The sequence below is a fragment of the Bombina bombina genome, chromosome 3 (assembly GCF_027579735.1).
Source record: "Bombina bombina isolate aBomBom1 chromosome 3, aBomBom1.pri, whole genome shotgun sequence".
Taxonomy (NCBI): domain Eukaryota; kingdom Metazoa; phylum Chordata; class Amphibia; order Anura; family Bombinatoridae; genus Bombina; species Bombina bombina.
In genome coordinates this window covers 1,239,307,247-1,239,333,583 of record NC_069501.1, presented here as the reverse complement: position 1 = coordinate 1,239,333,583, position 26,337 = coordinate 1,239,307,247, and the positions used below count along the sequence as shown (strand labels likewise).

General features: G+C 40.6%; 1 protein-coding gene across 1 annotated transcript in view; it reads right to left on the bottom strand.

Annotated features, from left to right (window-relative positions):
- XRRA1 (X-ray radiation resistance associated 1) overlaps positions 1–26,337 on the bottom strand; it is a 201,862-nt gene that overhangs the window by 116,164 nt on the left and 59,361 nt on the right. The window contains exons 6-12 of the mRNA XM_053708752.1: positions 24,445–24,542; positions 22,967–23,100; positions 18,978–19,082; positions 10,333–10,556; positions 8,935–8,978; positions 6,829–6,951; positions 4,292–4,385 (exon numbers count right to left, since the gene is read on the bottom strand). Of these exons, the coding sequence (XP_053564727.1) occupies positions 4,292–4,385; positions 6,829–6,951; positions 8,935–8,978; positions 10,333–10,556; positions 18,978–19,082; positions 22,967–23,100; positions 24,445–24,542 (822 nt within the window). The remainder of the gene's footprint in view (positions 1–4,291; positions 4,386–6,828; positions 6,952–8,934; positions 8,979–10,332; positions 10,557–18,977; positions 19,083–22,966; positions 23,101–24,444; positions 24,543–26,337) is intronic.

Sequence of the window (26,337 nt, the reverse complement as noted above, 5' to 3'; positions counted from 1 at the left end):
CATCTGCCCGCTGTCCCCTGATCTGAAGTTTACCTCACTCCTCAGATGGCCGAGAACAGCAATATGATCTTAACTACTCCGGCTAAAATCATAGCAAAACTCTGGTAGATTCTTCCTCAAACTCTGCCAGAGAGGTAATAACACACTCCGGTGCTATTTTAAAATAACAAACTTTTGATTGAAGATATAAAACTAAGTATAATCACCATAGTCCTCTCACACGACCTATCTAGTTGCTGGGTGCAAGAGAATGACTGGGGGTGACGTAGAGGGGGGGGAGCTGTGTGCGGCTCTGCTGGGTGAATCCTCTTGCACTTCCTGTGGGGGAGCAGTTAATGTCCCAGAAGTAATGATGACCCGTGGACTGATCACACTTAACAGAAGAAAGAACTATAGACACCTTTTTAGCGCAACAGGACAGTAGACACACTATCTACAGACAAGGACACTTCTATAGACATGGCAACAAGGCGGGTAAATTAATAGCCAATTTGGTCAAAGCCCACAACCCTAAGTAATTTATTACTGCTATTCGGACGGAATCGGGACTGACAACACAGACTGAGGAGATCATGACTGAATTTGTTAAATATTACCAAACTTTATACTCCCAACAACACATAGATGCAGGGAAAAAAAGCGAATTCTGGAGAGATCTTGTAGTCCCTACCCTCACAGACGAACAAAGAGAAAAATTAAATGCCCCAATATCCCTGCAGGACGTCTCCAGGGGGATTAAGCGACTCAAACTGCATAAAGCGGCAGGCCCTGATGGGCTGCCAGCAGAGTATTATAAGATTTTGGAGAAAGAGGTTAGCCCCATATTAGCATCCCTATACACGGAATATCTACTACATGATGCCCGCCCCGACTGTCGTTTTACTGAAGCTAATATCTGTATCATTCCTAAGCCGGACAGAGACCCCACACTCACTCCTTCTTACAGACCTATTTTGTTGCTTAACAGCGACTATAAATTACTGACGACCATACTAGCAAACAGACTGGCAAATGTTCTACCCCTGTTGGTGCACCCAGACCAAACGGGATTCATTACCGGACGTTCCTCAGTGGTAAATCTGAGAAAGACCCTGGCGGTGTCCGCCCATTATTGGTATGGTACCCACTCAGACACAGACTCTAACTTACCAGATGCTTGCCTTTTGGCGTTAGACGCCGAAAAGGCTTTTGATAGAATTGAGTGGGACCACCTATATTCCTCCATGACACAGTTTGGCGTCACGGGTGCTTTTTTTAACCTTATCCAAAAGTTATATTCAGCTCCTAAAGCCTCATTGATCATCAATGGAGGACTATCTACTTCCTTTGCTTTACAAAGGGGAACTCGGCAGGGATGCCCCTTGTCGCCCCTCCTCTTCGACCTGGCTATAGAGCCACTAGCCTGTTACATCCGACAGCATAGTGAGGGACTAGAGATTAATGGAATCAGGCAGCACCTATCGCTTTATGCTGACGATCTTCTCTTGTTTATAGGCAACCCAGAGGTCGGTATACCCAAACTCATTGAAATAATTGACAGTTTCGGATCATTCTCCGGATATAAAATTAATAGAGATAAATCAGAGTTAACCTGGCTGAAAAACACTAAACATAACACACTATTTAACAGCGGATTCCAAGTAACAGAGGGCGCGTTTAAATACCTGGGCATACAAGTACATACTGACCCCTCTAAACTATATCCCCTAAACATAGGCAAGATGATCCAGAACATCAGAGACACACTACAGGGATGGAGCGGACTTCCACTGTCATTGACTGGTAGAATACATCTTTTTAAAATGATAGCTCTGCCCAAGATACTTTACCCTTTACAAATGCTCCCCCTGTTGCTGACACACAAAGACACAAAAACACTCCAATCTGCTTTAGGTCAATTCGTCTGGCAGGGTAAGAAACAAAGAATAAATAGATCTACTTTGGCCATGCCGTATGAGAGGGGAGGATTACGCCTTCCAAACATTGCCTGGTATAACTGGGCGACACTGACGAAGATAGTATTGGACTGGCTGACTGGAAATGGACAATTTACAGCCCCTATTTTAGAGACAAGCATAGCATGCCCGACGCACCTAGCCTTCCTGCCACACACCAAGCCTAACTCTTTGCCCCCAAAAATTCAACATCATATCTTATTTAGAGACCCCTTGAGAGCATGGGCCAAGCTGGGCAAGTTATGGGGCATACAATTTGCTGCTAGCAAATTTCTCCAAATACAGGGTAACCTTTCTTTTTTGCCTGGATACACCACTGAAGTATTTCGGGCATGGCAGGAAAAGGGTCTCACAAAAATCGGGCAACTATTTAACCCCCTAACTCTTACGGTCCATCCCTTTCAAGATCTACAAAACACATATTCGCTCCCAAATACACATAGATTTGCATACCTACAGTGTAGGCACTATGTCACACAATTAAAAACTGATGGTCTCCTACACGCAGAAAATAATAATTTGACCGCATTGTGCTCATTGGCTAAACAGGGTTCTTATAAGCTAGCAAACACATATAACCTAGTGCTCAGACATTTTGACACCCCTACTACTCAAAAACTGACATCAAGGTGGTCCAGATGTAGAACCATACAGATTGACGGCGAACGGCTTCTAAACAGTTTAACAGAAGTTAGATCTATCACATTATCACACATCAAAATCCTACAACAAGCTTACATTACCCCAGCTCTCAGGCCAAATGGATCCCGGGAGCACAAGATGTATGTGTTAAATGTAATTATGCGAATCCTGACTGGATTCACCTATTTTGGGACTGTCCTAAACTACAGTGGTTCTGGGGTAAATTAACCTACTGGCTATCTAAAGTCACAAAAACTCAGGTCTCCCTTTCGGCACAAAGAGTCTTGTTTTTACTTCCAGAACACAATGTTCGCCCCATGACACTTTCGTTTCTGTGTCTATTTTGACTGCAAAACAATTGATCCTACAACACTGGGCAGATAGTTCATCTCCACCTTTTCAAAAACTACTTACCAAGACATACACAGATGCTCATAGAACAAGCGGATGTTAGAGGGAATATTGAACAGAGGATAGCTAGGTACATAAAGAAATGGGAATCTTATCTACTACATCTGCCTGACATTATTAGGGAACGTGTCCTATACCCATTCAGAGGCAGTGAATTCATCTTGAAGGAAAACCTCAGGGGAAAATGGTGTTCTTCTAACACAGTCACGCGATAATTAGGTACACTCCACCATAATTTGCCTCTTACACCTATTATTCCAGTATATCATGATGCGGCTGGCGGTCCAGGTGGGCTCCGGGTAAGTAGGGGACGCCACAGGTTCTGGTGGTGTATCCCCCCTTCTTTCTTTATTTTCTCTATTTGTTATAGTTTTTTTTTGTTTTTTTTTGTTTTTTTTTGTTTTTGTTTATTGTAAATATTTAAAGGAAAAGAGAAAAAAGGAGAGGAGAGGAGGCATGACCTTTGATTTCCACGATACCCTGACACAGGACTATTAAGTCACACTCAATGGACTTTCTTTATATGATGTTATGGTCGGAGTCCTGTATATGCCGAGATATACTTACTTTCCTTTGTATGTATTGCATTTCAATGCTGTCATTGGTTTTTTGTGCCTATTTCTCCCTCCTGTGGTATAAATAAAGTTTTGAAAAAAAAAAAAATGCTGCTATTTTTTTTAAATCAGCTACATACTTGTTAGTGATTGCTTTCAGCAGAGAACAAACTCCTTTACAACTAGCTGGTCACAATTAAGGGTGATAAGATTAACATATTTATCAGAGTTTTTAGGTAGTTTTGCAAATCAATAGTAAAGTGAGAGTTTATTTTTAGGTAGTTCTTTTGCAATTTAGTACTTAATTGCTGATATAAGCTATGTATATATGACATGAGTTTAATATTTCTTTAACCACTTAACTGCTGAGCCATTTCCATCCCTGTGATGAGCTGTTTTAGAGGTTTTAGATGCTGCTCATATTTAAAGGGATAGAAAGGTCAAAATTGAAATGTGTGTGCGTGTTTTTCAATTTTAAACACCACACCATCTCATAGAGTCAGCAGTTGCTTACATAAGAGCACTATTGATTTAACTTGAGTGGTGTTAGCGCTCAATATTGCTAATATTTTTGCGCACCAATCTAGGGCTTTATGGGGAACTACATTTTGTGTCTAATGTGACTTTACATTAATTAAATCAGCAGTTACATACACATTGTCATTCACTGGCAAAAAAGTCTGCTTTCCATAGCTAAAAAGCTTCACATCACACAGAGAGCTGTATTACCGCTTCTGAGGCTGGTGAGTGGGTTTCCGAAGATAACAAGCTCCTCAAGGGCAGGGAAAAGTGCTGCACACATCAGGTTCTCTTCATACGCAATCTGAGGAACAGAAAGGGTTTCAGACGCGCCACCTTCTTCTAAACCAGGATTGTACAGACCATGGCTGAGGCTAAAATGCAAGCCTTTATATGAGGCCTTTACCTCCCCAAATTATATAATGATTGCATTTGAACCATCAATGGATATCACATATCTGTCTATAAAATATATACAGTATACATATGTATATGTCTGCCCCGCCCACTGCCAAGGGACTATACAATTGTGCTGAATATAGGTCTATTGAATAAAGACCATATATTTTAACTGCAAATCTCAAATGGCCGTTTCTGAGTGTATTTCCTATTCTTAGTAATATTTCAGATTGTATTGGAATACTTTCAAACATGTTGAAACAAAGCCAGTTTTGCCCTTTGTGTGTTGTATACAATGTGTCCATTTTGTTGCCGAAATAAAGGATTGTGATCACCGAAACCATTGGTGTCTATACATCGCATGGCGATTTTCCTGTTATTTGTTGTAATCTGATCCTGTTGAGGGAGTATGAGTGAGTAAAGGGGAGTGGGAGGAAGTGAAAGTAAAGTGAAGGAGTTGGAGGATAAGTGAGTAAAGGGGAGGTGTGGGTGGATGATTGAGTAACGTGGAGGAGTGGGAGGATGAATAAATAAAGTGGAGGAGAGGGTGGATGAGTTAGTAAAGGGGAGGAGTTGGTAGATGAGTAAGTAAAGGGGAGGAGTGGAAGGATAAGTAAGTAAAGGGGAGGAGTGGGAGAATGAGTGAGTAAAGGGGAGGAGTTGGTGGATTATTGAGTAAAGGGAAGGAGTGGGTGGATGAGTGCGTAAAGGGGAGGAGTGGGTGGATGAGTGAGTAAAGGGGAAGAGTTGGTGGATTAGTGAGTAAAGGGGGGAAGCTGGTGGATGAGTGAATAAAGGGGAGGAATTGGTGTATGAGTAAGTAAAGGGGAGGAGTTGGAGGATAAGTGAGTAAAGGGGAGGCGTGGGTGGATGAGCGAGTAACGTGGAGGAGTAGGAGGATGAGTGAGTAAAAGGGAGGAGTGGGTGCATGAGTGAGTAAAGGGGAGGAGTGGGATGATGAGTGAGTAAAGGGGAGGAGTTGGCGGATAAGTGAGTAAAGGGGAGGCGTGGGTGGATGAGCGAGTAACGTGGAGGAGTAGGAGGATGAGTGAGTAAAGGGGAGGAGTGGGTGGATGAGTGAGTAAAGGGGAGGAGTGGGAGGATGAGTGAGTAAAGGGGAGGAGTTGGTGGATAAGTGAGTAAAGGGGAGGAGTTGGTGGATGAGTGAGTAAAGGGTAGGAGTGGGTGGATGAGTGAGTAAAGTGAAGGAGTTGGAGGATAAGTGAGTAAAGGGGAGGTGTGGGTGGATAAGTGAGTAACGTGGAGTGGGAGGATGAGTGAGTAAAGGGGAGGAGTGGGAGGATGAGTGAGTAAATGAAGAGTGGGAGGATGAGTGAGTAAAGGGGAGGAGTTGGTGGATAAGTGAGTATAGGGGAGGAGTTGGTGGATGAGTGAGTAAAGGGTAGGAGTGGGTGGATGAGTGAGTAAAAGTGCAGGAGTTTGATGAGTGAGTAAAGGGCAGGAGTGGAAGGATGAGTAAGTAAAGGAGAGGAGAGTGTGGATGAGTTAGTAAAGGGGAGGAGTTGGTGGATGAGTGAGTAAAGGGGAGGAGTTTAAGGATGAGTAGGTAAAGAGGAGGAGTGGGAGCATGAGTGAGTAAAGGGGAGGAATTGGAGGATGGGTGAGTAAATGGAAAGAGTGGGTGGATGAGTGAGTAAAGGGAAGGAGTGGGTTGATGAGTGCGTAAAGGGGAGGAGTTGAAGGATAAGTAAGTAAAGGGAAGGAGTGGGAGCATGAGTGAGTAAAGGGGAGGAATTGGAGGCTGGGTGAGTAAATGGGAAGAGTGAGTGGATGAGTGAGTAAAGGGAAGACGTGGGTGGATGAGTGCGTAAAGGGGAGGAGTGGGTGGATGAGTGAGTAAAGGGGAAGAGTTGGTGGATTAGTGAGTAAAAGGGAGGAGTTGGTGTATGAGTATGTAAAGGGGAGGAGTTGGAGGATAAGTGAGTAAAGGGTAGGAGTGGGTGGATGAGCGAGTAACGTGGAGGAGTGGGAGGATGAGTGAGTAAAGAAGAGGAGTGGGTGGATGAGTGAGTAAAGGGGAGGAGTTGGTGGATGAGTGAGTAAAGGGAAGGAATTGGTGGATGAGTGAGTAAAGGGTAGGAGTGGGAGGATGAGTGAGAAAAGGGGAGGAGTAGGAGGATGAGTGAGTAAAGGGAAGGAGTGGGTGAATGAGTTAGTAAAGGAGAGGAGTGAGTGGGAGAGAAAGGGGAGGAGTGGGTGGGCGATGATGGGATGCTGTAGGACTAGAAATCTTGTGAGGGAATGATAGGGAGGAAGATGCAAACATTGAATACAATATTAGAAACTCCCCTTATATCGCATTCTATAATGATACTCCATATAAATACCTTGTTATCTGCCAGGCTCAGGTACCTCAAATTTGGAAGAGGTGGAAAAAATGGTTGGCTCAAATTTTTAATTATCTTGTCAGAAATTACAAATCTGGATCTTTTCTTTGTATCAGGAAGTTTCTAGAAAAAATATAATATTATAGCAACGTGCTAAGAAATTCAGATAAATAATGCTACAATATATCCTTGTAATAATTATTTACTAGCTCATTTAGACTTAGATAAAGGGCCCTAAGTCCAAGGCATCCTCTTAGGTATAAGACAAGACAGTTATAATCATATTTAGAGGCAAATTTGTGTACATTAATTAATTACAGCCACTTGCTATTCAAAATCACACACTGAGGCAGAAATAAGATGTTCTCACTAAAAAAATACCCAGATGCATTAATTGTACCAGGAAACAATACTTGCAATTTTTAACACCTAGATTTGTCTCAGACACATAAATCTGCAACTAATTAAGCTACAAAGTCTGCTCGCTGGTGAAGGTGATTCCACTGAAACAGAGCAAATAGGGCCAAGACACCAGCAGCACACACACAAAATGTATCTGCATATGTTTTATTGAACCGGTTCTTCATTACATATAACTAGCCTAAAAGGGAACACTTGTGCATACTGGTTTTATGTAGAACATTTATTTGTAAAATAAATATGTGTTCAGTCATGAGGTGAATCTTGTAAAGCTGTAATGCCATCTCTAGTCTCTGATTCTGATGTTATTCTATGCAGCGCTTTCATCTCTCTACTTGTTAGTAAATAGGCCACATAAAATATAAGAGGTGAGACCAGAGCACTTAGAGAGGCCATTCCAGTCTTGGAGATGATCTCTCATCACCTACTGTCAGTTTATTACCTCTACGTAAACGGGAAGTTGATCAGTAGTTACGTAAGCATTTGAACCTATTAGTGGTATTTGAACTACACAGTGGGAATTTATTTGATTTTTTGCACAAACATACGAAACAGAAATGGTTGCACAGATTTAAAAAATAATGTACAAAGTTTTAGTCCAAATAACAGGAATTAGAAGAAGAATGAAAGAAAGAGACATTAAACTGCTGAACACAACTACAAAACAATAGTAACTAATCGCTGTTATTGCAATTCATCCTGTTCCTGCAGTTCTCCTGTTTTAATATCTTAAAGGTGCCAGATTCTGAAGCCCCGCCTCTTCATACTGGGCGTCGCCATCTTGGAGCTCAGGTATTCTCACAGCCTGTGACAGAAGTAGTGTGCATTTACAACTTTCTGACAGCGGTATACTGTGCTTAGGGTTAGGGTGCATGATACAGAACAGGAGCTTTAGCCTTTTTGCAGTGGTTGCATTGCTCTATATTAGTGCTCAGTGCTTTTGGAAATATATTTTGTGGAACTGTACAACTGTAAAAAATGTGAAGCCCACATAATGTATTATGCACACTAAGTATAAATTAATAATACAGCTGTCAAAAAGTGGCCAGTATTACTGATCTGTGAGTATGCAGTGCTTCTGTCACAGGCTGTGAGATTACCTCAGCTCCAAGATGGCTGCCCCCAGTACAAAGAGGCAGAGCTTCAGTATCTGGTACCTTTAAGCTGTTAAAACAGGAAAACTGATTTGAAAATAGCTGCAGGAACAGGATGAAATAACACGGTGAGTAGTTACTATTCTTTTGTAGTTGTACTCATGAGTTTAATGTCCCTTTAAGGGGAGTGTAGAAGGTGCTATGCAAAAATGTGGGTTTTTAAATCCAAATAGCATTTTTTAAATATAACTGATTGCTCATATAGATCACCACGATTAATGGCCAAATGTGTGTGCTAATGGTCTATTACTGTATTGGCTGTCAGATACAAACACACTAAACATTATAACCAGTAGTAGCGTTTAGCCAAATCATGCAAACAAAAGTAAATACCAAAAGTGCTTCGGATAATACAAGAGGGTATCTGAAACACAGGTTATATAGTATGACAGTAAGAAGGTAGTGATGATGTAGAAATAATTGTAAGTTTAACAGTAGTTTAATGTATGGTCATTTAACCTAAATGTGTGGGATATAATAGGATATTATTGTTACATACAGTGAAAAAGCAGAAAATAAAGAAGATAATTACCGCTGATAGGACAACCTCAGGAGAGCTGCGGTTAAACACAACATCTGCAAAGACAAAAAATATTTCACAATTTTCATTTTTGAGGATTCTGGAAAACGTTTTGGTTTTAAGTTTCTCTCAAAACCAACAATATTGATAATAATGTTAAAGGGACAACAGTCAAAATGAAAATCTTCATGAGTCTTCATTTAAATATTGAATAGAAGCATTTTTAAACAAAAGTTCTAATAAAGACTATCAAGTGTTTCAACAGCATATGCACATATCCAGTGAGTGCTCCGTGCACCAGCACATTGCCCCCTCAGAGAGCCAGCAATAGCTTGTATAAATGCACATGCAAATGTCCACAAGACTCTCCCCTAGTTTTGAAAGCTTCAAGCGCTCCCTAAAGACTCTACTGTTCAGGGATGCATACAACCTACACTAACCTTTCTTTATACCAGTTCCTCTCCTCCATTGCTATCCCCTGAACCCCCTTAGCATATAAGACTAAGAGTCCAGCTGTTTGTAGATCACCTTCTTAAGAGCTGACTACAACAGTACAACTTTTGGCAGGGCCCTCTACCCATTTGATCCATATAATTGTTTTGTTGTACTCCACCTTTGTTTATAGCACTGCGGTATCTGTTGGCGCTCTACAAATAACCGATAATAATAATAATGCACATGATACACACCACTGGCAGGTCTCTGTAGGTGCATAGAGCACTCACAAGCATACAGTTATACGCAGCTGACGACTTTTACTAGAAGCATTTTTTGCTTCTATTCAGAACTGAATTGCACACATTTCAATTTTGACTATGGGGTAGATTTACCAAAAGTCGAGCGGACATGATTCATGACAGCATACGCTGTCTGCATTTAACATTGCACAAGCATTTCTAGTGATCGTTCGGATCAGGATGATCTCAGCCCGCCAGCTTACGACCGCTGCTTCTTAACTTCCGTTTCTGGCGGACCAGAAATGATGGGGCGTCGATGCAGCATCCGCTGCTTAATAAATTGACCCCTATGTCCCATAAATTATAAGTTTGTATGGTTTATTTAATTCTCAGAAGTGGGAAGAATCTCAGTGCTATTCTGTTCTGTATATGTGTCACTCAGGGTGACAATGAGAGATCTCACCTGTTCTGTATATGTGTCACTCAGGGTGACAATGAGAGATCTCACCTGTTCTGTATATGTGTCACTCAGGGTGACAATGAGAGATCTCACCTGTTCTGTATATGTGTCACTCAGGGTGACAATGAGAGATGTCACCTGTTCTGTATATGTGTCACTCAGGGTGACAATGAGAGATGTCACCTGTTCTGTATATGTGTCACTCAGGGTGAAAATGAGAGATCTCACCTGTTCTGTATATGTGTCACTCAGGGTGACAATGAGAGATCTCACCTGTTCTGTCCGGATCATCTTCATTAGGTAACACCACATAATGCAATTTGTTGTCTGTATGCTTAGCCCAGTTGTAATTACATTGTACGTCAGTGGTTTTCGGAGCCTTTGCATATCTTTGGCCTTGGGCTTCTTCTTCAGCAATCATTTCTGCCATGGGATCTATCTGATGCATGTAGGGGATTTCACAAATGCTATTTTTGTCAAGATTCAGATGCGTCAGGCTATAAAAATTTCAGAACAAGGAGTCACATTGCAGAATAAGATGTAATATTTATTAGCCATTATTTACAAAAAATACTTAAACAGAGGAGGTAGTGACAAATGCAGAAGGGATATTGAAGAATGCTTGGGGTATGCAGAGGGCTATCCTGTTACTGGGGGTCTAATGATCTAAAGCTCTCCACTCAGGTGAGATGATTTAAAATGAACCTTTAGCATTGCAAGATCCCAGTGAAATTCTTAAAAAGCTGGGGAGTTTCCTGAATTTCTGTATGTTAAGGGGAGACAAGCCCAGTACAATATAGCACTGCATGACATGAGAGTTCTGCTGCATTTACACTATTTTGTATTTCATTTTGTATACAGCAATGCATTTGATTTTACAAATTCTGACTATGCTTTTACAGTTTCTGTGTAACTTTATCAAATTAGGATCATACTTTGTATATTTATGTGTATATTTACCCAAATTAGATTGCACTTTTAATTTCCTCTATTTAAAATAAAACTGAAAAAAAGTCAGCTTCAGTTTCTGAGAGCTTCATCACTTTTTTATGGGCCAGATAATCAAACATTCTCTAGTTTGAACTCACTGAATGTTCTAAGAAAAAGGACAGAACCTTGAAGTCCCAGAGAGATGAGAGATGCATTCCATAGAAAGTAATGAGACTCTATGGAAATTCTTAAAAAGCTGGGGAGTTTCCTGCATTTCTGTATGTTAAGGGGAGACAAGCCCAGTACAATATAGCACTGCATGACATGAGAGTTCTGCTGCATTTACACTATTTTGTATTTCATTTTGTATACAGCAATGCATTTGATTTTACAAATTCTGACTATGATTTTACAGTTTCTGTGTAACTTTATCAAATTAGGATCATACTTTGTATATTTATGTGTATATTTACCCAAATTAGATTGCACTTTTAATTTCCTCTATTTAAAATAAAACTGAAAAAAAGTCAGCTTCAGTTTCTGAGAGCTTCATCACTTTTTTATGGGCCAGATAATCAAACATTCTCTAGTTTGAACTCACTGAATGTTCTAAGAAAAAGGACAGAACCTTGAAGTCACAGAGAGATGAGAGATGCATTCCATAGAAAGTAATGAGACTCTCTGGGATACAAAATTTCACATGGTAGAGAGAAGGTAACTAGAGACCACTTGGTGCTGATATAAAGGCTCAGTTTGTATCAATTACAAATTAAACTTGCTACAATCTAAACTTGCCTTTGTCTATATTTTAGTATATATTACTTTTCTGTCAGTTAAAATAAGTGTATTGTAACTTTTGAGCAAACTTCCCCTGCATACAGCTAGCAAGAAAAATCAGTGCTTCAGACATACCTTGGTAACTCCCCTGTTCAGCCCAGGGAACTGCCCTGACTCTACCTCTTTCTGAATATTTTAGTTTACAATGGAACAAATACAAAGTGCAATTTAATTTGTAAAAGATAAAAAGAAATATTAAAAGTATGATCTTAATTTATTAAAGTAACACAACCACTTTCAAAACATAATCAAAACTTGTAAAATCGCTGCTGGATCTACATCTAAATGTATTAAAATGTAAAAGAGAAAGTGTAAAGCTTAAATGCAATAATACTGAAATGACCCAATCTGAAATGTAAAGTAATATAAAATACAAAGCACAGAGTGTAAGTGTAACACAACTCTCATGTCATGCAGTGCTATATTGCACTGGCCTTGTCTCTCCTTCAGAAACAGAAATGAGAGAGATCTCGCAGTGCTGGAGAGTTCTGCTCTTTTTCTTTTCAGTACTCAGTGAGTTCAGCCCCTGTGAAGTTTGCGCTACAATTTCCCTCCAAGCTGAAGAATCATTTGATCATCAGGTCCTGGATAAGAGACCAAGTGAAACACATCTACCAACTACATTAATTGTTTAGCCTACGTTGAATACTATTATTAAAAGAATATGCATATTGCATTCCACTAGAAAGCCTCTGTGAAGTCTGTGCTTCAATTTCTCTCCAAGCTGGAGAATCCTTTGATCGTTAGGCCCTGGATGAGAGACTAGATGAGACACTTCTACTAACTACATTTATTTTACATCCTACGTTGAATCTTATTATTAAAATAATATGCATATTGAATTCCACTAGAAATTGCAGCATTGTGATTTTCTCTTAATTACTACAGCACTCTCTGGCAGACAATGGTTTAAGAAGAACTCAAACCTTCTCTGCAATTACAGGGGCGCGATCCGATATAGATCGCAGTTTGCGGCGCAAGCGAGGGAACCCGCGTCGCCCGCAGTTTCAGCTCGCAACTCGAGCCATCCAATATGCGGCGCCGTCACTTGCTAAAGTGGCGCAAGTCTCACAAACCAGCGATGTCCAGAAATCTGCGTAAGTACAGATTTTTGGAGTCGCCAGTGACTTGCGCCACGTTAGAAACTGCCGGCGCCTACAAAACCTGACTAAAGTCTAAATCACCCGCACTGTCTAACACGCCTCCTAAACATAGCCCGACACGTCTAACCCTCTATCCGCTATCCCCCCTCACTAGCCTAACAATAAAAAGAAGTTATTAACCCCTAAACCGCCGCTCCCGTACCCCGCCGCAACCTAATAAAGTTATTAACCCCTAAACCGTCGCTCCCATACCCCGCCGCCAGCTATATTAAATCTATAACCCCCTAAAGTGAGCCCCTAACACCGCCACCATCTCTATTAAAATTATTAACCCCTAATGTAAGCCCCTTACACCGCCGCCATCTCTATTAAAATTATTAACCCCTAATGTAAGCCCCTAACACCGCCGCCATCTCTATTAAAATTATTAACCCCTAATCTAATCCCCCTATACCGCCGCCAGCTATATTAATATTATTAACCCCTAATGTAAGCCCCTTACACCGCCGCCATCTCTATTAAAATGATTAACCCCTAATTTAATCTACCTACCCCGCCGCCAGCTATGTTATCTATATTAACCCTAAGTATATTATAGTTAATATAGTTATTACATTATATATATTAACTATATTAACCCTAATTATATTAGGGTTAATATAGTTACTATAGTATTTATATTAACTATATTAACTCTATCTAACCCTAACACCCCTAACTAAATTTATATTAAATTAATCTAATTCATATTATAAACTAAAATATTCCTATTTAAATCTAAATACTTACCTATAAAATAAACCCTAAGATAGCTACAATATAATTAATAATTACATTGTAGCTATGTTAGGGTTAATATTTATTTTACAGGTAAATTGTTAATTATTTTAACTAGGTCTAATAGCTATTAAATAGTTATTAACTATTTAATAGCTACCTAGTTAAAATAATTACCCAATTACCTGTAAAATAAATCCTAACCTAAGTTACAAATACACCTACACTATCAAGAAATTAAATAAACTACAAATATCTATCTAAAAATACAATTAAATTAACTAAACTAAATTACACAAAAAAAACAAACACTAAATTACAAAAAATAAAAAAAAGATTACAAGATTTTTAAGCTAATTACACCTATTCTAAGCCCCCTAATAAAATAATAAAGCCCCCCAAAATAAAAAAATTCCATGCCCTATTCTAAATTAAAAAAAGTTCAAAGCTCTTTACCTTACCAGCCCTTAAAAGGGCCTTTTGTGGGGCATGCCCCAAAGAATTCAGCTCTTTTGCATTTAAAAACATATACAATACCCCCCCCCCATTACAACCCACCACCCACATACCCCTATTCTAAACCCACCCAAACCCCCCTTAAAAAAGCCTAACACTACCCCCCTGAAGATCTCCCTACCTTGTCTTCACCGCACCGGGCCGAACTCCTCATCCGATCCGGGCGATGTCTTGCTCCAAGCGGCAAAGAAGAATTCTTCCTCCGGCGACGTCTTCCTCCAAGCGGCAAAGAAGAATTCTTCCTCTGGCGACGTCTTCCTCCAAGCGGCAAAGAAGAATTCTTCCTCCGGCGACGTCTTCCTCCAAGCGGCAGCAAAGTCTTCATTCTTCCGGCGGCATCTTCAATCTTCTTTCTTGGCTCCGCCGCCGCGGAGCATCCATCCCGGCCGACGACTGAACGACGAATGAGGTACCTTTAAATGACGTCATCCAAGATGGCGTCCGCCGAATTCCGATTGGCTGATAGGATTCTATCAGCCAATCGGAATTAAGTTAGAAAAATCTGATTGGCTGATTGAATCAGCCAATCAGATTCAAGTTCAATCCGATTGGCTGAACCAATCAGCCAATCGGATTGAACTTGAATCTGATTGGCTGATTCAATCAGCCAATCAGATTTTTGTAACTTAATTCCGATTGGCTGATAGAATCCTATCAGCCAATCGGAATTCGGCGGACGCCATCTTGGATGACGTTATTTAAAGGTACCTCATTCATCGTTCAGTCGTCGGCTGGGATGGATGCTCCGCGGCGGCGGAGCCAAGAAAGAAGATTGAAGATGCCGCCGGAAGGATGAAGACTTTGCTGCCGCTTGGAGGAAGACGTCGCCGGAGGAAGAATTCTTCTTTGCCACTTGGAGGAAGACGTCACCGGAGGAAGAATTCTTCTTTGCCGCTTGGAGGAAGACGTCGCCGGAGGAAGAATTCTTCTTTGCCGCTTGGAGCAAGACATCGACCGGATCGGATGAGGAGTTCGGCCCGGTGTGGTGAAGACAAGGTAGGGAGATCTTCAGGGGGGTAGTGTTAGGCTTTTTTAAGGGGGGTTTGGGTGGGTTTAGAATAGGGGTATGTGGGTGGTGGGTTGTAATGGGGGGGGTATTGTATATGTTTTTAAATGCAAAAGAGCTGAATTCTTTGGGGCATGCCCCACAAAAGGCCCTTTTAAGGGCTGGTAAGGTAAAGAGCTTTGAACTTTTTTTAATTTAGAATAGGGCAGGGAATTTTTTTATTTTGGGGGGCTTTATTATTTTATTAGGGGGCTTAGAATAGGTGTAATTAGCTTAACCCCTTAACGACCGAGGACGTGCAGGGTACGTCCTCAAAAAAAAGGCAGTTAACGCCTGAGAACGTACCCTGCACGTCCTCGGTGTGGAAAGCAGCTGGAAGCGATCCTGCTCACTTCCAGCTGCTTTCCGGTTATTGCAGTGATGCCTCGATATGGAGGCATCCTGCAATAACTCTAAATGGCCATCCGATGCAGAGAGAGCCACTCTGTGGCCCTCTCTGCACCGGACATCGATGGCCGGTATCGTTGGTGGGTGGGAGCCGACTTGGGAGGCGGGTGGGCGGCCATCGATGGGCCGGGTAATGTAGAGGGGGGCGGGATCGGGGGCAGGGCCGATGGGGGCGCGCACGCGCGCGCGCGTGCACGGGGGGCGGCGGGCGGGCGCGTGCACGGGGCGGGAGCGGGTGGGAACGCTACACTACAGAAAATATAAGTTTTAAAAAGTTTGAATAAGGGGTATTTTAATTTTAAAAAATATAAATCGAACATATCTAGGAGGGGGTGGGGGGTTGGTCTTTGGTGGGGCAGGGAGCTACACTACAGAAAAGGGGAAAGATTAAAAAAATATCAGCAATTTTATTCTAAACTGGGTACTGGCAGACAGCTGCCAGTACCCAAGATGGCGGCCATTAAGACAGAGGGGAGAGTTAGAGAGCTGTTTGGTGGGGGATCAGTCAGGTTGGGGGCTAAAGGGGGGTCCTACAGAGCAGCATATGTAAATATGCCTTTTTTTTAAAAAAAAAAAAGCCCAAATATAGCTTTTATTTTAGTACTGGTAGAGTTTCTGCCAGTACTTAAGATGGCGGGGACAATTGTGGGGTGGGGGAGGGAAGAGAGCTGTTTGGGAGGGATCAGGGGGTCTGATGTTTCAGGTGGGAGGCTAAGCTCTACACTAAAGCTAAAATTAACCCTGCAAGCTCCCTACAAGCTACCTAATTAACCCCTTCACTGCTACCCATAATGCGTGTGATGCGCATTTAGCGGCCTAAGTACCAAAAAGCAACGCCAAAGCCATATGTGTCTGCTATTTCTGAACAAAGGGGATCACAGAGAAAAAATTACAACCATTTATGCCATAATTGCACAAGCTGTTTGTAAATAATTTCAGTGAGAAACAAAAAGTTTGTGAAAAAGGGAACTTTTTTTTTATTTGATCGCATTTGGCGGTGAAATGGGGGCATGCAATATACCGAAATGGGCCTAGATCAATACTTTGGGTTGTCTGCTACACTAGACTAAAGCTAAAATTAACCCTACAACCTCCCTACAAGCTTCCTAATTAACCCCTGCACTGCTGGGCATAATACACGTGTGGTGCGCAGCGGCATTTAGCGGCTTTCTAATTACCAAAAAGCAATGCCAAAGCCATATATGTCTGCTATTTCTGAAAAAAGGGGATCCCAGAGAAAAATTTACAACCATTTATGCCATATATGCACAAGCTGTTTGTAAATAATTTCAGTGAGAAACCGAAAGTTTGTGAAAAAGTGAACAATTTTTTGTATTTGATCGCATTTGGCGGTGAAATGGTGGCATGAAATATACCAAAATTGGCCTAGATCAATACTTTGGGATGTCTTCTAAAAAAAAAAAATATATACATGTCAAGGGATATTCAGGGATTCCTGAAAGATATCAGTGTCCCAATGTAACTAGCGCTAATCTTGAATAAAATGGTTTGGAAATAGCAAAGTGCTACTTGTATTTATGGCTCTATAACTTGCAAAAAAAGCAAAGAACGTGTAAACATTGGGTATTTCTAAAATCAGGACAAAATTTAGAAAATATTTAGCATGGGTGTTTTTTAGTGGTTGTAGATGTGTAACAGATTTTGGGGGTCAAAGTTAGAAAAAGTGTGTTTTTTTCCATTTTTTTCTCATATTTTATAATTTTTTTATAATAAATTATAAGATATGATGAAAATAATGGTATCTTTGGAAAGTCCATTTAATGGCGAGAAAAACGGTATATAATATGTGTGGGTACAGTAAATGAGTAAGAGGAAAATTACAGCTAAACACAAACACCGCAAAAATGTAAAAATAGCCTTGGTCCCAAACGGACAGAAAATGGAAAAGTGCTGTGGTCATTAAGGGGTTAAAAATCTTGTAATTTTTTTTTATTTTTTGTAATTTAGTGTTCGTTTTTTTGTGTAATTTAGTTTAGTTAATTTAATTGTATTTTTAGATAGATATTTGTAGTTTATTTAATTTCTTGATAGTGTAGGTGTATTTGTAACTTAGGTTAGGATTTATTTTACAGGTAATTGGGTAATTATTTTAACTAGGTAGCTATTAAATAGTTAATAACTATTTAATAGCTATTAGACCTAGTTAAAATAATTAACAATTTACCTGTAAAATAAATATTAACCCTAACATAGCTACAATGTAATTATTAATTATATTGTAGCTATCTTAGGGTTTATTTTATAGGTAAGTATTTAGATTTAAATAGGAATATTTTAGTTTATAATATGAATTAGATTAATTTAATATAAATTTAGTTAGGGGTGTTAGGGTTAGATAGAGTTAATATAGTTAATATATAAATACTATAGTAACTATATTAACTATATTAACCCTAATATAATTAGGGTTAATATAGTTAATATATATAATGTAATAACTATATTAACTATAATATACTTAGGGTTAATATAGATAATATAGCTGGCGGCGGGGTAGGTAGATTAAATTAGGGGTTAATAATATTAATATAGGTGGCGGCGGTATAGGGGGATTAGATTAGGGGTTAATAATTTTTATATAGGTGGCGGCGGTTTTAGGGGTCAGATTAGGGGATAGATAAAGTAGATTGCGGCGGTTTTAGGGGCTCACAGTAGGGGGTTAGTTTATGTAGATGGCGGTGGGGTCCGGGAGCGGCGGTTTAGGGGTTAATAACTTTATTAGGGATTTCGGGGGGGGGGGGGGGGATCGCGGTTGACAGGTAGATAGACATTGCGCATGCGTTAGGTGTTAGGTTTTATTTAGCAGATCGCGGGTGACAGGTAGATAGACATTGCGCATGCCTTAGGTGTTAGGTTTTATTTAGCAGATCGCGGGTGACAGGTAGATAGACATTGCGCATGCGTTAGGTGTTAGGTTTTATTTAGCAGATCGCGGGTGACAGGTAGATAGACATTGCGCATGCGTTAGGTGTTAGGTTTATTTTCTAGCTAGTTTAAGGAGTTACGGGGCTCCAATAGTCAGCGTAAGGCTTCTTACGGCTGCTTTTTGTGGCGAGGTGAAAATGGAGTAAGTTTTCTCCATTTTCGCCACGTAAGTCCTTACACTGCATATTGGATACCAAACTGCGCTGGTTTGGTATACCTGCCTATAGCCCAAAAAACTACGGGCGACGGCAGAAATATACGGGCGTAACTTCTAGGTCGACCCCTAGGTCCACAACAATATGTGTAAAGCAGTTTACATTTTGTCTTAGAGAACATAATATTTTGTTAAGTTTTACCTTTTCAGATTGGCCAAGCTCACAAAGACTGAAGCATGAGACAGCCTGTTGTCATCAAGCATCAGAATTTCCAAAGACGGAAACAACAAAACATCTGGATATTGCCTGAAAGTATAACAGTAAAGAACATGAGTATTTTATACAACTATGGAAATCATTTCATTACATTAAAACATTCATCACTCACATGCACACATTCAAAATCCTTGAAGGGACATTTGATAAAACAAAAAATCTACCATCCATATGAAAGAGTAGTATTTAAAAATCTTTCTTAAGTGGAGTAAAAGTAAACTAAAAGCTGTTTAATTGTTAATATTCAGCACATGCACAAGTAGATTACCCCAGCAAATTAAAAAGTAGCCTCCAACTCACTAAAGAAGCACTGTTCTTCAAAGGAACCTCTTTTAGAAATACACTATATGGCCAAAAGTATGTGCACACATGACCATCATACATATAAGAGCTTATTGGACATCGCATTCCAAATCCATGGGCATTAATATGGAGTTTATAGCTGAGAAACGCGTTTCGGTTCTGATAGTCTGTATGAGGGTTATATGCTTAGCAATGTTGTCTGTTATTAATAAATTTTGTTTTTAATCTTTAGAAAAAGTGCAAGAGCATCATTCATCATTTCTACATGTGGAGAAGCAGTGGGTAATTTACCTCAAACCGGGAGTCAGTGAGCTGAGACACTGAGAACTCTTATCCTGCTTCTAGCTGCATAAAAAAGTAAAGAATTTTAATCCAGATGAATGTCTGAAGAGCTACATGAGATACATATAGGAGAATATATTGTGGGTAGTCACATTGGCGTGTCAGTATTGAATTGCATCCGGCATCCCCTTTTTGTTTAAGTTTGTCTTAAACTTTGATTGATATCCTATGACATTGCCATGTTTAAAGTCACTCAGTGCTTCAGTATGAACCATTGAACTGCTGATGTTTGTCTATGGAGATTTCATGAGTATATGCTAAATTTTATGCACATGTTAGTAAAGGGTGTGGCTGAAACGGCTGAACTCAATAATTAGTTGGGGTGTCCGCATACTTTTGTCCACATAGTGTATTTTCATTTCCCTTTCTAATAAATTTTCAAAACACAAAAAACGTTTTTATGGGGGGCGGAGCTACGCAGCACACAGAGATGGAGGTGTAAGTGATGAGCTCCGTACACTGACACAGGGAAAAAGGTGAAAAATGACCAAAAATCCTAATGTCAGCAACCGCACTAGATTAGAGCTTGCACTGTAGACTTGCTGCTATCGGGTGTGGAGCTGACAGCACTTAGGAGGAACTCTGAGGAGCGATACAGAGGAAAGGAGTGAATGCAACACTCAGGCTGATCGGCGCCATCTTGCCTAGCCATGCGGCTAACACAGCACAACTACAGAAGTGATTAGTTGCCGTAAATAACCCAGGGATAAGCACTGGAGCTAAACTAAGGTATTCCAACTAGTAGGCAAACCTAGATCTGGCGAGCCTAAGATACAAAACAGAGCCCTGTGTGTTGGGGATTAATGCCCAGCCCTCCCCGCCACCTGGGTTAAGCGGTCACCTGCAGAGCCTAAAGGGGAACTCTTCAGCTACATTCCTATGCTACTCCGCTGCAGATCGCATACGAGCACTGAGCAACAAGTATGGAAGGTATAATTGGAGTGACATGGGAGGCTCTGGAGAATCTATTAAGGGATCATTACGCCAGATTGGAGAGCCGCATAGAGTCAATAATTAGGAACTGCAACTCCTCAGAAGGAGCACACGTTGAGAGTTGTGGCTCTGCAGAAGCAGTCTCCCATTCTGGAGCAATCGCTTTCCCCCACAATGTTGTAGCAGGAGGCGAACGGCCGACCGGTCAGTCTGGAGAGCACATGGGACAAGCCCGCAACAAGGCGATCTCCCTAACACACAGGGCTGGCAGAGATTCAGCTACGGCAGGGTCTGATCAACAAGCAGAGCATCTCAGGTCCACAAAATGGTCGGATCAAGGGAAACCTCAGAGACTTATGGCAAAAACTGTTGGGGTAGCTGCGCTTGTTAGCGCCGGCTATTTGATCTATGCAACTGTCCCCTTAAGACTGCTGCTTACATTGGACTTGCAACCTGGGGAGTATGAGCGGCTGTCCCCCTACGGGGAACCTCAGCACCAGAGACATAACCAGAACTATTGTTACCCCCCTGCACATAAGAGATTTAGGCAGGGGATAGGTTGAGCCTTAGATTTAGAGCTGTAACGTCTTGTTGAGCCAGCATATCTTGCATACATTTGCTTGTCAGTACGCTAGTATCACTACCCACAATGTGTCAGACGATACTTTATGACGGCTTGAAAAAGTTGGATATGTGTATGTACAATATGTGCTTAAACTAGTTCATTGCTAATTCTGTACCGAAAATATTTGAATATTTATTTTCACTATTCATGTGTTCTTCCAGAAAACTGTGTATATATGTATATGTATGTAGATTCTCTCAAGTGTCATTATACACTGGGTTCTGAATCTTGTGGCTCTTAAGAGGTTACTCCCTGTTTGTGCTCTTTAGGAGCAGCTATTTATCTAATGTAATGTAAAAATGTGAGTGCCTGCTTTAGAAATGCTGTTTGAGACTATAATTGGGAGACCAGGTATATAGAATCATACTAGCTCCTCCTAATATGCGAAGAGATAAACACCTATTTAGTTACACTATCCATGTGCTCCTCCAGAAAACTGTGTGTATGTGTATATGTATGTAGATCTCTTAAAGTGGCATTATACACTGAGTTCTGAATCTTATGGCTCTTAAGAGGTTACTTCCTGTCTATGCTCTTTAGAAGCAGCTATTTATCTAATGTAATGTAAAAATGTGAGTAACTGTTTTGTTGGCTGTACCTGAAACCTCTCTACAACCCTATCTACAATATTAGTACTTATATAACTGTTGAGTATCCTATCCAGCAAAGTTAGAGTAACTTATTGCTGGACTATCTCCCGCCCCCCACCATTCTTGTGCGGTAGGGACGAATACCTTCTCCTCTGCACTCTCTTCTGGTAGAGTTGAGCAGTCTCTACCCAGTCCGAAGTCCTAAACCTATGTTTTCCCCTGCATACATGTGAAAAGGCTCTTCGGGCCCCAATATAGGAAATTCTCCTTTGTTTATTGTATTTTGGTTAATCAAAGAGTTTTGGAACTATAGTTTCATTAATGTTCAAGTTCCTATTAATGTTCAGTATGAATGTCAATCTTTCCTTATAGTGGCAACTGTGATCAGTTCTGGTACATCACTGATATCATTTAGTAGAGTAATTTTGATAGTGTTGTTTTGTACTTTATTTGTATGATTATTTACTTCACTCAAAGTTTGCCTATAATCTATATACAATAACAAGCTAACATATGATGAGGACTCTTTGAATTTCTATAGATGTCTTCAGATTGACCCTTACCACCAGATCCCATGAGTGGATCTCTAGTATATTGAAGACGCCAGAGTGTTTAAATATTGAGAATCTTTATCCCTGTGAGTTTTGTCTTCAGACAAGTACTAATTTCCAGGTCCCATAAGTGGATCTATTTTACTTTGTTGACACATGTTTGTCCTACTATCAAGTTATAAAATGGGGCTCCATTAGGGTCAATACTGTGCTCCTACTATTGTCTACTGTATTTATGTTTGAATGATGGATCTGATGTTATGTAATTCTGTTTGAGATATTGCCCTACCTACTATGTCTGTACTTTGATGTATTTTATTGCCTCAATAAAAACATTTAAAAAAAAAACAAAAAAAAAAACGTTTTTATACGTTCATTATAGACTTTTCTGAGCTTTTAACTTGTTTAATAAATGACAGTTTGTAACGCAAAGCAGAACCTCAAAATGGTATTAGATGGATACATTTGTGGGCCCAATTAGCTATCTAGATAACATGCTCTAGAAAATATAAAATGCATTCAGTGACATGTGTATCAGGTGCCCAATAGAAAAGGGCAACATCTACTTACGCATGTGACACACTCATGTCTGCGGGGAGATTAGTAAGTCCATTTCCCGTTAGATGGAGCACTTTGAGGTTGGAGAGGACACCAAGCTGTGAGATATCATTTGGAGACAGATTGTTGTATGACAGATCCAGGACCTTAGATAAAAAGTACTCAGCTATGAAAAATATCAAATTAGCTATTAATCTCATGGACTCAATCCAATGCAGATGTTGCTAACAAAATGACAATTTTAAATGCTTCCACCCTGGAATTTAGGTATTCTTGCATTCTGTGACAAAAGGTATGCGTGTTCACAGGCCAGTGACATTGTTAGCTGTATTTTGTACTTCAGGTTAGCATACAAGATATAGACTGGGGGCTTTACATTTTTGCAGTGACTGCATTACGTTTTTTTCAATATGTTTTGTTGTTTTTAAACGGTGTATAAAAACTGCACAAATCTAAACCTCCTGCTCTGTATTGTGTGTGCTTACCTGAAGTGCACAATACAGCTTTGAAAAAGTTGGCAACATCACTGATTTGCCAGTGTTTACCATTTCTGTTACAGGGTACTTGAATATGTGAGCTCCAAGATGGCCGCCATTAAGTACTGTATTAAAATACGGAGCACTTGAAAAGGATTAAAATAAGAGTAGGCTTTGAAGTGAGCTAAAAAACAAAAACATCGTGAGTAGTAACCATACTGTTAAAGTTGTGTCCAGCTGTTTAATGTCCCTTTAATTACTGATTTCTACTAACATATTAATAGTTAAACTATCTTCGCTATAAGCACATATGTCAAGGTAATAGTTTTAAGTAACCAGTATGATATACTGTATTACTTTATAGAATAGCAATAAGCAATAGCGGCCCAGTAGTCCTACTTGCTCAACCCACTGAGCAACCTTGTAATCAAGGGTGTTAAAATAAATAAATAATTTAATGCTGTTTAGTAGCAACTCATTTATATTAATATGCTAGAGTTGTGCAGACTCATTATAATGCTGAGGTTTTATGTCCCTTTAAAAAAAGAATAACTGTTTGTTGCTCAATAGCCTGTGTAGTTGAAGACAAGATAACAGGCACTGAGCACTTGTTATAACATGCCAGCTGCAGTATAGCAGGGTTACACCATATATCACATTTTCCTTTGTACGTTTATACAGCAGCTCGTGTAAGCACAGACTGAGGTGCATGTAATAATAGTGTCTAAAGAAACAGTAAGCATAGGGATGTGCACAATTTCATTAGTGAAACAAATGGCCGTGGTCTGCAGCATTTTGCTCATTTGGAGCTGGATTTATAATGGTAAAAGTGAAGCACACAAATATTTAGCACAACTCCAGATATTTGTGTATTGCACTTTTACTCTAATAAATATGGCACAAAAGTTGAGGAATGCCACAGACTGCGACCATTTTCAGCATTCATTTGCACATCCGTAGAAAGCATAGTAAATAAATCAGATCCAGGATCTTACAGTAATATGTCAGACTCACTTCTAGATGAGGGAAATCTCCCGGTTTTACATGAATCCCTCTGATCCCGTTCATGGATATATCCAGCTCCCTTAGCGAAGGAAAGGTCCGAAAGGTCTCTGAAAGTAAAACAATTGTAATTATAGCCTAGCTGAGAGCGATACAGCCCACATAAATAACAATAAAATATAACATGATTTAAGGTATGTGCAGAATACCCTCATGAAAGGAAATTTAAAGTTAAATGTATGCCTAACAGAGGGGTTGCTATGAGTCTGATCTGCTGGGTATATGTAGTTAACTGAGGGGCTGCAGGGCCAAGAGTCTGATCTGCTGGGTATATGTGGTTAACAGAGGGGCTGCAGGGCCAAGAGTCTGATCTGCTGGGTATATGTAGTTAACAGAGGGGCTGCAGGGCCAAGAGTCTGATCTGCTGGGTATATGTGGTTAACAGAGGGGCTACAGGGCCAAGAGTCTGATCTGCTGGGTATATGTAGTTAACAGAGGGGCTGCAGGGCCAAGAGTCTGATCTGCTGGGTATATGTAGTTAACAGAGGGGCTACAGGGCCAAGAGTCTGATCTGCTGGGTATATGTAGTTAACAGAGGGGCTACAGGGCCAAGAGTCTGATCTGCTGGGTATATGTAGTTAACAGAGGGGCTGCAGGGCCAAGAGTCTGATCTGCTGGGTATATGTAGTTAACAGAGGGGCTACAGGGCCAAGAGTCTGATCTGCTGGGTATATGTAGTTAACAGAGGGGCTACAGGGTCAAGAGTCTGATCTGCTGGGTATATGTAGTTAACAGAGGGGCTGCAGGGCCAAGAGTCTGATCTGCTGGGTATATGTGGTTAACAGAGGGGCTGCAGGGCCAAGAGTCTGATCTGCTGGGTATATGTGGTTAACAAAGGGGCTGCAGGCCCAAGAGTCTGATCTGATTTATAAGTGGGTGTGTGGCTAACAGAGGGTCTCCATCGGCAAGGAGCCTAATCTGATGTGGGTATATTGCTGACAGAGAGGCTGCAGGGCTAGGAGCCTAATCTGATGTATGTGGCTGACAGAGAGGCTGCAGGCCAAGGTGTCTGATCAAATATGGGTGGTAGACTTTGAGAGGGGTTATATGAGGTCTGATATGGGCATGGGGCTTCTAGAGGGCCAGCAGGGCCACCTGGGTCTAACCTGAGATTTTATGTGGGTGTGTAAATGAATAAGAGGTCAATTTACTAATGTGCGAGCAGACATGATACAATGTAGCGTATCATGTCCGCTGCACATCGATAAATGCTGACAGCATACATTTATTTTATCATTGCACCAGCAGTTCTTGAATACCGTCCCCTGCAGATTCGAGGCCGCTAGCAGGGGGTGTCAATCAACCCGATCGTATCTGATCGGGTTGATTTCTGTCTGCCTCCTCAGAGCAGGCGGATAGGTTATGGAGAAGCGGGTCTTTAGACAGCTGCTTCATAACTTCAGTTTCCGGTAAACCTGAAGGCTCGCCGGAAACACGGGGCATCAAGCTCCGTACAGAGCTTGATAAATTGACCCCTAAGGGTCTGATATTCAAAGCCTCGCCGGCATGGAGAGAAATCCCGCAAAATCTTTAGAATTTTTTTAGACCTTGTATTGTAAAGTAGGAGTCTCTTTTTCACATAAAGAACACTACATAGCAACATAAACATGTCTCAAGTTAAATTTATTTAAAGGCCTCGCCGGCTAAATGAAACTTCTTAAAATAACTGGCCTGAGCGGCAAGAGGACTGATCTGAGATTTAATCACCACTCTGCCTACCACACCCTGGGTCATCCATCAGTCATGCACAGCATTTATATTGAGGACAGCCGACAACCCTAATCTATCATAGTCGAGTCTCACAGTAATATTTTGCAGGGTAAAGTATTAAGTACTGACCAGAAT